Genomic DNA, 13415 nt, shown 5'->3' on the forward strand with positions numbered 1-13415 from the left:
CGCAGAATTGGCCACGGGCATTTCCGGGTTTCGGAACGCAGCTTCGCAACTGGTATAATTGAAGAACCTTGCTTGCCACTAGGCTGCACCATTCTAACCACTTGGGTTCAAAGAAACAAATTTTCACTAGTAATGTCAAACCACCACTACCATTCATTCCTGAGGCGTCACAATCACTTTCAAGATAACGCTGTCACACTTTAGTTCACCATTATGAAATGTATGTATTATGTAAATTCCATTCACTGTACCCTCCTTGTAACGACCCTCGCCATAAGCTTAAGAGTATGACTAACTAAATAAATAAATGAATGTATATATATCCAAAAAATACATGCAGCTCAATCATTTGACCACTAAAACCAGCAGAAGTTTCAGTTTATTGCTTCGGTCTTCCTTTCCAACAGCAGCAAAGCTTCCTTATAAAGTAGACTGTTGTTAACTAAGCTCCAGTAAATTCAAGCTCGATCAAAAGTCCTGGCTGGTTCATGCATTTATATGGCACCAAATTTTCATTATATTGATCCCGAAATTAGCCCTCACCAGAGAAACAGAGCTTGGCCGGTGATGCTCCTGTGAACGTAATGGCGATCGTATTAAAAGCTGCACCTGACTTCGTGGCGTATGGGAAACAGTGAATGCACCAGACAAAGGTCGTCTCCTGTCGAAGTAGCCTGTTTTCGACCTGCCCCTGGGATGTTTTAACACGAAAAGGGTGGTCCCATATTGAAAACACCATTTAACAAATTCTTACGCTTTTATTTTCAAGAAAGCCCGGCTGAAAATCCTTTGAGTGATGCAGCGTAACATGAAACCAAAAGAGTATTTGCAATAATATATAGTTAGATCCAGCAGCCTCACCACCATCACAAGATGGCAACCACTGTGGATGGCAACTTGCGCAACACAATCGCCACTTTCACTCTGATTACGAGTGCACTTTCAAATCATAAGTCATCTGTTCAGCTAGCAGCAACAAGTTGCATCACATGTTGTCGACATTATAGATATTTGCATGTACTACAGGGTGAACTAGTAGAGTGGTCAATCTTGTGTGAGCCATCGTCTCGTTTGGCATTGTTGAGTCGGTCGATCAATGCAGGGCATTAAACATGTTATCAAACGTAAAGAGGACAACATATCTTATTTTTCATGGCGACGAAGTGCTGCCTAATACTGAGGACAACCGAAGATAAGGTTCACTGGTTTTGTCCTCTTCTAAATACCTGCATCGAATATGTGGTGTCTTCTCTTTCTTGCTAAGAAAAATGTGTGGGCATTTCATTTATACATAGTTTAGTCATTACAATGTCATTCTAAAGTTCATTTTCTACTTTCGACATATAAAAAAATATGTGTGTCTAGGATTCCAAGAAGTGTTGCAATTGGGTGAAATGCTGCCTTATAACTAAGAGGTACACTTTACCGTCTGTGCCGCCACCTGCTTGATTTTACCCGCCAGATAATTAGAACAATTTCATCGCTTCCTTCAAGGTTCAATTACCAGGAGCTGCTGCAGTGAAATTGCTGATAAACGTGCTTTGTCATACGGATGTTAAAAATACACAATTTTCCACATACACGAAGAACCGGAAGTTAAATACTTTGTAATATTGAGAATTTCATTATATTGAAGTTTGCCACATCAAGGTTTCACTGTAGTAGCTTCTTCGTTGATAATGAAATGGATAAATTATTGATGCATGCATCACCAAATGCTGCTACGTTTTTATTTGCATAACAAAACCCCACGTTCTGCTATTCACTCCTGCTCACAACATTTCCCCACAGCATTCTTAACTTTGCTACTGTGCTCCTGAAACCTATCACTTGTGCATCTCCTGGTAGCTTTTACCAAGGTCGAGCAAGAGGCTAGTTGGAGCACCATATTTGGTGTCTCCCAGCGCAACGAACAAAAGAACGAAAGGAACACACACGACACTGATTCATCACTGTAAGTGTCTCTGTTGTCTTTGTTTCTTGTGTTGGGAAACAGTGAAGCAGTTTTTACAACGAAGGAATGCGGTACACTGCAGATGCATTCAATGAATTTGTTTTTAAAGTTTTTTTTTTCACACGCGATGTTCTTACACCCCCGTTTTGTTGCACGTATAAAACTTGCTAGAAGCTAAGCTGAAAAAATGAGGTTTAAACTATGTTTTTCCTTCAGCCATCATGGTGATATGTTAACAGAGCCACTTTCAGCTAGAACATTTGAACAAGCAAAGAGATTTGATATATAGAACGTCTGAGCAGAGTATTTCGTACGGCCTGCTCACCTCTGCCAGGGTGCACATGCTGAACACTAAGCTTGGTGTGAACAGACCAGCTCTACCAGACAGCTGGCCAAACAGAGCAGGCTGCTGTTCTGCTAGTTTGCTCGAGAGATGCTTTGCTTCTCTGACACACAATGCCCAAGGAATCGAGATTAGGGTAAGGACTCAGCACCAATAGCGCGTTTGTGAACATCACAACTTGGGTACAGAGCAACCTCGCAGCTTCGCATGGCAATGCACCAATGTTTAGAAGAAGCTAAAAAAAATGCCATCTTTGATGTCATTTGCTGCAAAACTTGTAAAAATTTTAAAAATAAACGGCTTAGACACTGACAAACTTCAATATTCTACACACTCCTTGATGTACATAGTCTCATCCTCTACCACCAGGTGGCAGACTAGACAAAACCTGCCATGAGCGTCTAATCCTCAGCTAAAAAAATTCTTGCCTCGTACAAATGCTCGAGTGGAGCAGGTGTAAGCGAGTGGGGAACAGAAAACATTCGGGTAAAAACGTCTTGTAATTCGTGCACGTTGAATGCATACCCCGTGTAATCAGTGTAGCACTCCTCACCAGTTTTGAGCATTGAAAACAAACAAACATGGCGTGTAGGTCAGTCAGAAGCTATCGTGCCAGCAAATTATGACAGGCCTGCATGGCGAGAAAATGCTCTGAATGTAAAACAGAAGGCTGCACATGCTCCCTTTCGTGGGAGATGCACTTGGCGAGAGAAGTCATAATGCATGCCTACCTAAAAGATGCTACTTGGAATGTCACTGACCATGGCTCATGGATTCACCTCTTCATCCAATGTTAGCACTGAGAATGCAACACGAAGCAAAACAGAAAGAGAAGGAAAAAAAGAAAAGAATCTTGTCACACGAACATGATGTGTTCCTTCCTCATCAGCAGTTGGAAGGACACAGGAGGCTTTGCCCCTTGTAGACCCTAGCCGAGGCAAAAGACGAGAGCGTCCACTCTTGCAGTGAACCGAGCCACTCAGAGGCATGATAACAAGTCCAATAACACGCCATAACATTCCAACCTAATGAACCAGTCTGAAAACTTATTTTGGTAAAGGTCTCCTTAGGTGGTGCCTCCCGACTTTCAGTGTGTAATCTACATTTGCAAAGGTGCTAGGGAGGTGCCCTTAAGATGTTTCACCTTATTTCTGCTATTTTCTTATGTTTACCATTAAACATACACACATTCTGTGACATTATGAGCCGTAGAGGTACAGCTGTGGAAATGGAAACACTAAACCTAATCTGGGAAGTGTAGCTGTCAGTTGTCAAATGCGGCGGCTCTGTGCATTCTAATTTCTGTCGTTACAACAAGGGTAGAAGAACACTTCAGACATCAGACTTCATTTGCAGAGTTGCTGCACGAAATCTAAATGCCTTTAGTATCCTCAACTGGAGACGGCTTGCCAGAAGATGCAGGCTATGAAAAAGATTAGCCTTGCCCGTAATAAATTAACAGCTATACACTGACCACTCTTCGGAATATAACAACGTCACATAGCAGACGGGGGACTTTCAAAACAAGAAATAAATCAAGCATTGCAACTACCACTTCATGCAGCCAAATGTTAAACAGGCAGAAAAAAAAGAAAGCTGTCATCTTTTCATCAAAACATTGCCTTTGGTGACATAGCTTGTTCAACTTGATAGGCTTGCGTGTGAGTAGTACCGACAACAAAAGGGCTCAATTCTTGATGGAATGTGGCTCTCCCACAGTGGCTACCTCGAACAACATTACAGTACTATAGCAAGAGACAGGAAACTCGCATTGTATGCAGTACCAGCATTACTCTGATGCACGGTCTGGCATCCACAGTGACCTACACGATGACTTCACAAAGTAGGGTCAAGATACATCTATAATCACAGAATATTAATAGAGTTGTCACAGAGTTGCCATTCATATTTTCAAATTATGCTGCAAGGCAGCCCTTCACGGGGAAAAAAGAAAGAAATAAAAATACTGACCACAGTGATGATTGAACTGCAGCAGCTCGTCACCAATTGTAAGAAAAAACTCTTTGGTATATTTCAAGGGCATTCTAAATTAAGAGCCTGTCTAGAGAGTCTTCGTGCTTTCGGTGGCAAAGTGCAATGCAAAACGTGATTGGTCAGGTTGTGTGTGACCAATAGCTGCCATTTAATTTTAAATGCAGCCTCCCGTTTCAAGGATTCCCGACCGCTGTCACTGCTTCTCGTGCAACTCTTTCGATGAATGTGTGATGAGAGGTTGTCAAACAAGCAGTGTACCTGGAGTCAACATTTTGATAAGGGTCAGGAATCATTCGAGCATCACACATGCCCATCAGGGACCTCTTCCTAATAAACTGTAATAGGAGAGGTGCGAAAGTGCTGGAGCACCAGAATGTGGCTGGAACACGTTCAGACAACAGCACCCGTTACACTTCTAATCGTTTGCAAGGACGCACCTTGGCGGCACAGTGTTTAGAGACGGCCCCTGTGCCGCCACGCCTTGGCCACGGCTGCGCGCTCGGCCTCCGAGAAGCCCAGGATGGACTGGATGGCGCTCAGGTGTCCCCGGCAGTCGGACCGGTCCGTCAGGAAGTAGAACACGGCATCCTTGAGGAAGCGCAGGGTGTACTCGGCCTGCCGCTCTGTGCTGGGTGCGCCCCGGAAGGATGGCAGTGTTGACGGACTGGGCTGCACTTCCTCGCTTCGCTCAAACTGTGCTGCTTCCTGGCCCTTCCTGAGAGATTGCGAGACGACAACATGGTATAAAACTTTTCTGCCTCATTGCCGTTGCGAAATGCACTCACATGCATGTCTTTACCATTTTTCTGACATGCGAAAATGGCATATAAATCTCCTTTAAAATAAACATGAATTAGGGTTAGGCTTGTATGAATATCGGTTTTTTTTTTTTGTTCTAAGTGAAGTCAAAGTGAATCGTAATTAGTGTTGGCCGCTGCAGTGGTCTAGTGGTTGTGGTGCTTGGCTGCCAACTCGAAAGTCGCGGGTTCGATCCCGGCCATAGCAGTTGCATTTCGCCTCCATCCTGCTAGAGGCCCATGTACTGTGCGGCTTCAGTGCACGTTAACGCACCCAAGGTGGTCGAAAATATCCAAAGCCCTCCACTATGGCGTTCCTCATAGCCTGAGCCACTTTGGGACATTAAAGCCCATAAAATAATCAACAGACAATTAGTATACAATAATTTCTAGGCTAACCTTAACGAGTAGCAGGCTTTTGAATAGCAGTAGGGTGCTAGTTAGAGGTGGCAAGATATGTTACATGAAATCCAGGTTTGACGGAATCTCGTTTGGTCAGCAGAAGGCATTGTAAACAAAGGAACAAAACGTTTTGTTTGTTTTTAAGGTATTTTTATTATGGTCGGCATTTCCTTCCTTTTTCACAAGATATGTTACATATTAAAATTTGCGTACTTAGCCCATATAAGTCAACATAACACGCGTTCAAACTTTAAAAAAAAATTATTATTTTTATTATTAGGGCACAAGTAATGAGCATCCCTGATTGACTTTGAAGTGTGGCTTCATGGCAGTGTAGATTTCCCCCGAGTGAATGGTTTTGCAGCACGGTGGCCCCACACTGCAACGAAATCCCTTTTCCAGGCGGGTTACACGTGGTAAAATAGTACCACTATTTGTTCGTTTAGAATTATATTCGTAAGTACGAATACTATGAATCGGAAAGTGAAATAGAATTATTCCATTCGAAACCAAAGCCGAACATTCACACACCCCTGCTGATATTATCAACTGAACAAATTATCAGTTGCCACAGAAATCAAAGGTTAGGTGGGAAGATATGGAGAAGTGCTGTTTCCGTAAGCGCATGCTCTATAGCATTCACTCAACAAAGATGAACCGTACCGTGAACAGGAGACCCTTTCTTTCAATAAGGTTATGGCTGTTTGCTGCATAATAACTACATAAAAAGTGTGCTTACCTGTACCCATCAGCAGCATGAAGCTACAATGAAAACGGATATTTCTCAGAAAGAAAGCTTCACGACTGAAAAGCTTTTGCTCATCTAGGATGTATCTTTCCCATGCTGCTCTTCTAGTTTTACCGCTGGCTCCATGAAAGTTACTCCTTGTCAGTGTTTGTTCACGGATAGGCAGCACAGCAAGGCATCAGACCATTATAGCAGCTAGAAATGCTTTACAGGAACAGTATTTTTATATTCTAAAGCACTGGCAAAATGCCTGAGATGTGAAATGCTGTGAGGAAGAGTGCATTTATTTCTTTATAATCTTGCAAGCACCTTGAGTGCAATGCATACCGAAAGATGTGAGAAGAACTGTGAAATGACAAGCTAAGAAACTCGTAAAATAAACCTTTGGCTTACAGCTGCCTAAGAAACAGGCCTTGCAGCAGCCAAACTAGCAGGCCTCACCTGTACATCTTGAGGTACATCTCGCTGTGCCAGCGCTCTTGCTTTTCAATTTCGGCCCGTGCCTCAGACAGCTCCCGCTCCAAGTGGCGCAGGCGCTCCTGAGTGCTCTCGTATGCTGGCCGAAGCTCCAGGTACCTGTGGAGAACAGCCAAATGAATGTCTGCCCAGTCAGCGAGCATTCTAAAGGATATGAATCGAAAATATCCAGAAATATTTGTCCGTACATTGGCCATCATCGCCCTCTTGGCATTTTTATCACCCCAGCATACTGAGGAAGCATACTGAGCAGTACTGAGGAAGACATTGATCATCTGCTATGCCGCTGCCCTCGATTTGCCTCCGAAAGACGAACTCTTTCTAATGCGATGCGACGATTGGACGATCGGCCGCTCTCCGTGCAGATGCTTCTGGAGCACCGTCCCCATCGCTCGTCGGCCCACAAGGCAGTTAAAGCACTTTTCTGCTTTTTAAGGACTACGGGCCTGTGTGAACGCTTGTGAGCGCTTGTGACTATTTTTACAGTGCCACCGCCACATACGCGTCATGCATTTATGATCAGTTCCTTTTTTTTCGCTCCCCCCCTCTCTCTTCTCTCCATCTTTCTACTCCCCTTCCCTTTCCCCGGCGTAGGGTAGCCAACCGGACGCTGTCTGGTTAACCTCCCTGCCTTCTCCTTTTCGTATTCCTTCCTTCCAGCATACAAGCTCTGCTAAGCACTGTCACGTTCATCAGAGAAGCCTAATTACCAACAAAATGGAGGAATGGTTTACTTCATCTCCAAACACACCATCAAATCGTGACCACCATGTCATGACGTGTTCGGCCTTCTTCATGCCTACTTTGAACAGGCCATGCATTTGAAAGGCGCTGCAATTAAATACTTGTGGCACCCTTCATAAACTGATGCTTTACACCATAATTATAGAGTTGATAGCAATCTAAAAATGTAAAACTGTAACAGGGTCATGGACATTGCCACATCACAAGATGGTGAATACAGATGTCAATGCATGACAATGATGACAAGCCACTTTCAGTCTGGCTATGAAATCACATTTAAAAGGTAAGAGGGTTTGGTTTGAGGGTGGTTGATTTTGTCATAATACCAAGTGGTACAGCATGAAGCAAAACAGGGGTTCCACATTGTTTCTTTCTCTCCCTGTTGTGCTTTTTTGCAGCAACACTAAAGGGGAAGTCATTTTACTTGTTAATCTAGCGGCAGCAACTCACATCATGTGTACTTGGTGTCCAAAAGAATTAGCACCTCAGTCAAACTAGCAAACTCTAGGCATCAACTACTAGAGGAAAGCAATGTTTAACTAGGCCAGTCCAGCATAGTGGGTATGAGCAGTCTTCAATAAGAAAACAAAACAAAAAATACTGCAAATGAGGTCCATAAAATGTGCTGCTGTACCAACTGTAGTAGTGCAGCAGGTAAGCTGTCGTGCTGCTGAGCCATGGGTTGAATTCCCAGCCACAGTGTTTACATTTTATAAGGGGCAGAGAACACCAGTTTACTTCAACTCAGGTTCATGTTAAAGGATGTCAAGTGGTCAAAATTTCTCCAACGTGGCCCACCATGATTACCCTTGTAATCACATAGTGGTTTTGGTACGTACAACCCCAGAATCAAGTATAAAGTTCAAAGCCATAGGAATCACTGAAGTCAGCGGTGCTTCTCTGTTTTCTCACTCAAAAAATAGACACCACTTGATTTGCACTTGGTTTAGGAGCTTGAATGTCACTTCAAGCTATATTAGTTTACCTCCCACAAAAAGAAAATTGGATGTGCACTCGAACTGTGGTGCGAACATTGCTGAACAAATCAGTAATGTTCACACTCTTCCTTTTTCACTTCGTTTTAAACAACATGTAGGATTAATTGAACAGTTTCATCTTATGATGTTGTTATACACTATACGAGTTACAATGTACATTATAGTACACATCAAGAACTAAATTTTTGTATAAATACCTTTCCGACTTCATTATATCTCTGTAGAATGCAAAATGCTGCTCAACACAATCAACATTTGTATATTATACCAATTTCTGTGATATCTTGCTTATTATTTTTCAATTATGGCTATTTCGATAGTTGTATCTTTCCTTTATTATTTTTTATGGCATCTATCTACATGTTTCTTCTTAAAGGGACACTAAAAGCAAGTAACAATTTATGTCAGGGTGAAAGCTCAATGTATGACAACATCTAAAACGGCAATATTATTAAGAGCAGTGCCCTACTAACCGAGAAATTACGCTAAATGTATCACACGATGTGCGCCACGAGCGGCACATTTTGGAAATGATCCTGATGACGTGAGAGAGTTCGACTACAATTAATCACTCATAATCAAACTAGCTGCAATAAAAAAAGAACCTTCCGTGCATCAAGGGACGTTATAAAATGCTGCTTGTTCGTTTCTGTTTGATTCATGGAAAAAAGAACATCTTTGGCGTTGCCATGGAGAACGTTGCGCGTGGTTCAAAGGTTTCATTTTCGCCGAACTGCGCTTCGCCCGGTGCCCGGCTTGGCTCATGCGGTCGCATCTCAGTGGTAGTTTCGGTATCATGTACTGCCGTGTGAGATTTGCACGCTCGTGAAAGTTGCTAGCTCTGACAGAAAGTTCGACAAAATGCTGCATGCATATGATGTTGCCGGATGCCCGAATGGTGCATGCCGCCAGAGCACGCCGCCACGCAGTAAAGGTGGGCAACGTTGGGCACTGCAACAGCGACGTCAGAAAGATCGCTTTCAGGCGGGTGATTTGAACTGCGCTAATGCGATGTGGACCACTGGAACTGATTTTATTTCAAAATAAGCACTTCCTTGGCACAAAAGTAGCACTACGAGGTTTCTGGACCGCTATTTTAACAATAAACGTCGACTTAATATTTGCCTTTGGTGTCCCTTTAAGAATTTAAAATGTATATGATGTACTAACATAAGTAACTTATTCATTCCCTTAATCCATTTTGACATTATGAAACTGCGAAAACATGTCATATTTATCCTATTATGTCTTTTGTAACATCTGTCCTAGTCCCAGTTGCCTTGTGAAGGGCTCTCAGATTCAAGCTGTGCATAAAGGTGGATTCACACGACAGACCAAGCAGCTCTTTTTGCCAGCGGACCCATCATCATGTGACCCTCTACGTTTGGTTTGGGGAGACCATGGTAGGTCCGTGAGGGTGGACGAGAAATGCTGAAAACATTTTCGCAGCCCATTGCTCCTCGTACCCAGCAGCGGGGGGTGGTATGTCAACAAGATCGTTTGTTTCTCTCCTTTTTCAGCAACCGAGCATGCTGGCGGCTCTTTGAAAACATGCGTGCGGCATCATTGGCAGCTTGAACTAGCCTCGGCCCACGCTCTCTCCCTTTCATTTTGGTCCGCATGCGTGTATGGTGCAAGTGGCCAGGCCACGCTCAGTCCTGTTGTCACATGATTTGGCCGCCCGCCACCTGGTCCGTTATGTCAATCCATCTTAACTTTTAGCTAGTGTACCTCCCCAGAAATTTGGAGGCACAAAGGAACAAGGACAAGAAATGACAGGACTGGTGCACCATTGGCACCAGTCCTGTCATTTCTTGTCCTTGTTCCTTTGTGCCTCCAAATTTTTGTCAGACCATGCACCAACTAGCCCAAGAACGCGTTTTAGTCTACCTCCCCAGAATCTGTTCTCTTCTGGGAAATAAAAAAACGCCAGGCCTGCGCTGAAACCGCAGCACAGTCACAGCGAAAGCTGGAAGAGCGGCGTTTCTAGAGCCCGTTAAGCTCTCTTGGGGCTACAATACAAGTACACTAGAAAGGTACCCACTACGCCACAAATCAAAATTTTTGTGAAGTTGGGAAGCACCCACTAAGCCATTATTCGTCATTCTATGGAGAAGCGAGTCACCAGCTACACGTCTGTAAGGCATTATGTGCACTTTGTTGACGTGACGACTGATGACGATGAAGAATTATGGCTCAGCCCTTTGTAATGGGTTGGAATCTTTAAACGGCCCACCAGTTATGTAATTTGCATTGGGTGACGCCCGATCGCTATTTCCCTCTCCCGTCATGCTGTATACATTGACGTGGAAGAGAGACGGGAGGGGGGGGGGGGGCGAAGAACTTTATTGAAACCCCGAGGTAATGGATCATGCGCTTATGGGCTTCCTTGGCAACCAATACAAGTCCACTTGCGAGGAACCCACTACGCTATAAATCATTGTAATCTTACTGAGACCCCGAGGAAGTGGATCATGCGCTTATGGGCTTCCTTGGCAACCAATACAAGTGCACTTGCGAGGAACCCACTACGCCATAAATAATTGTAATTTTTTAGAAGTAGGGCAGCAGGCACTGTGCCGTTTTTCGTCTTTCTACAGAGAGCGTTGGTACCTGCTAACGCATGTAAGGGATTATGCGCACTTTGTTGATTCTGCGCCTGATCACGATGAAGAATTATGGCAGAGCCCTTTTGTAATGGGTTGGAAGCATTCAACAACCTGCTCGTTGCGCAATTCGCAATTGTTTGACGCCTGGTTACAGAATTCGCGTTGTGCGACGCTTGGTGCTTATTTTAATCTTCTACCACGCTATATTGCATATGCTAATGTGGTTCCTTCCCGACATAAAGCCTGTATAGGACCTTTTTGCAAAGCAGTTTCAAGCACCGGCATGGCTCAGAGGTTGAATACTGGGCTCCCACGCAGAGGGCCCAGGTTCGAACCTCGTTCCATCCTGGAATTTTTTTCTTATTTAGTTTTTTTTCTTATTTCGAGCGATACTGGTTACGGACACCGGCGGCGGCGGCGGCGGCGGCGGCGGACAACTACGGCTCCAAAAACGGCCGGAGAAATGATCTCATAACAGCTTTCGCTGTAAAATGATCCGATTTGATTTGATCCCAACAAGGCCGAATGAACGGGAGTGCAATCTGTATCACCTTGCACTTCCTCACAAGTGTTGACCTCAATGTTTCAAAAGCCGAGTGCGCCAGTGGTCCGAGAGAAGAAAGGAAATGCACCTGGTGATGCATGTCGACTGGCATGTGGACACGTGCTGCCAGAGCGCATCTGCCTGCCTGGAAGACGGGCCTGGTGGTGGCTCGCATGGCTGTCTCTCCGCAATGCTGTTTTTTCCATCATGCAAGAGGCAGGCATGCCACACAACTAAACAGCTGGATCATGCACAAACACAACAAAACGGCAACACAAATTGCGAGCAAGGCAAGAACACACAAAAAAGCAAACCAAACAGAAAAAGCAAACAGCTCTGTCAATGACCTTGGTCATTCATTAAAGATACTTGAAGCCTGCATCACAAAAGACAGTAAGGCATGCAAACACAAACACTGTTCCTGTTTTTTTTTTTGCTCTCTTCTCCTGTGTCCGTGTTTGCGCGCCTTGCCTTCTCTTTGAAGAATCCTTACCAACTAGCTCAACTTTCTGTATTATTGAATCCTTCTGCACCTTCTCCAATGACTGTGGTATTAGCTAATTGGCAAGGTTGACAAATGGGCTAGTTGGTATGGTTCCATTATTGTTAAAGCAGTGCAAACAATTAGTTTGTGCCGCTTTAACTAGTTTGTGTAGCTGGTAGGTGAGGCAACTAGTTTGCCTAGCTAGTTGGTGAGGCACCTAGTAGGTCAAAACATGACTTTAAAGAAAGAAAAAGCAGCAACGCCGAGTGCACTGAGAATGCAAAAAAATCTAATTAAGCACAGTCATTGCATTACACTATATCTGTGGCTGCACTTCATCCTTTCCCTACCACTAAAGATGTGCTAACGTTTTGTGATAGCATGATGTACTTATTGACTTGAATTAGATACGTTCATAAAATGGACACCGCATCTTAAAACTCATTGCCACCTTACATTGTTGGTCCTTTGAAATACTTTCATTCAATGCACCCAACGAATTAATTAACAAGTTTGGTTTGGATTTTGGTCATTAAGCAAGTGAATTTTGCAGTAGCTTGGAAGTTCCTATACTTGAGGACTAATGCATTTGTAAATTACAGTGGCCAATGTTTTTCTATTAAAAGCAAAAAAAGAACATTTTTTAAAAACTATTTTGTACTTGCCACTGCTTTTTCTCTGTTCAAATTGGGTCGCATTTCATTATCCAGATTGTTCAGTAAAACACTGTGCTATTGCTTGCCATGATAGCAAAAAACAAAAAGAAAACAAAAACAGGAAATCTGCACGTCTGCATCACTCTGGTGTTTGCAGTATTGGAAATATGACATTCACAATGGGTTTCAATTAATCACTATAGTCGGGTACAACTTTAAAAGACAGGAGAGGTCCCGCCCAGATGACTGAAACGCAGCAGCCAATTGCCTCCGCGACTAAAGAAATAGTAGTTCTCCGTCGGCGGGGTAACTGGCCGTCCGGCTCATGACATCACCTGAAGTGCGCGCCTCTTGGTGGAGGCTCGTGTGCATCCGCCTTTGAGGTGGAAACGCCGCTGCCTTCTAAAGTTGTACCCGACTATAGAGTGTAATTTTAATTTGTTTTCCCTTACAAACTAGGCGTGTAACAACGTAAAGTGTTACACTGAGTGATATGGGCAGTGCATAGTATATTTTTCAGTAAAATTTACACATAAACAAAGCAGTGGTAAATTAAAAATCTGTATGGGAAATTTTGAAAAAGAAAACATCATTGAAAATCTTTTTATGGGCTTACGCCTCTTTGCCTCAAAACAGTGTAAGCGAGTGGCTCCAATAGGAAAAC

General features: G+C 43.6%; 1 protein-coding gene across 1 annotated transcript in view; it reads right to left on the minus strand.

Moving 5' to 3' along the window:
- Positions 1–119: 119 nt before the first annotated feature.
- LOC119378104 (protein quick-to-court) overlaps positions 120–13415 on the minus strand; it is a 35178-nt gene continuing 21882 nt past the window's right edge. The window contains exons 6-8 of the mRNA XM_049411704.1: positions 11700–11804; positions 6681–6815; positions 120–5007 (exon numbers count right to left, since the gene is read on the minus strand). Of these exons, the coding sequence (XP_049267661.1) occupies positions 4746–5007; positions 6681–6815; positions 11700–11804 (502 nt within the window). The 3' untranslated portion in view covers positions 120–4745. The remainder of the gene's footprint in view (positions 5008–6680; positions 6816–11699; positions 11805–13415) is intronic.

Source organism: Rhipicephalus sanguineus, unplaced genomic scaffold (genome assembly GCF_013339695.2).
Source record: "Rhipicephalus sanguineus isolate Rsan-2018 unplaced genomic scaffold, BIME_Rsan_1.4 Seq691, whole genome shotgun sequence".
Taxonomy (NCBI): Eukaryota; Metazoa; Arthropoda; class Arachnida; order Ixodida; family Ixodidae; genus Rhipicephalus; species Rhipicephalus sanguineus.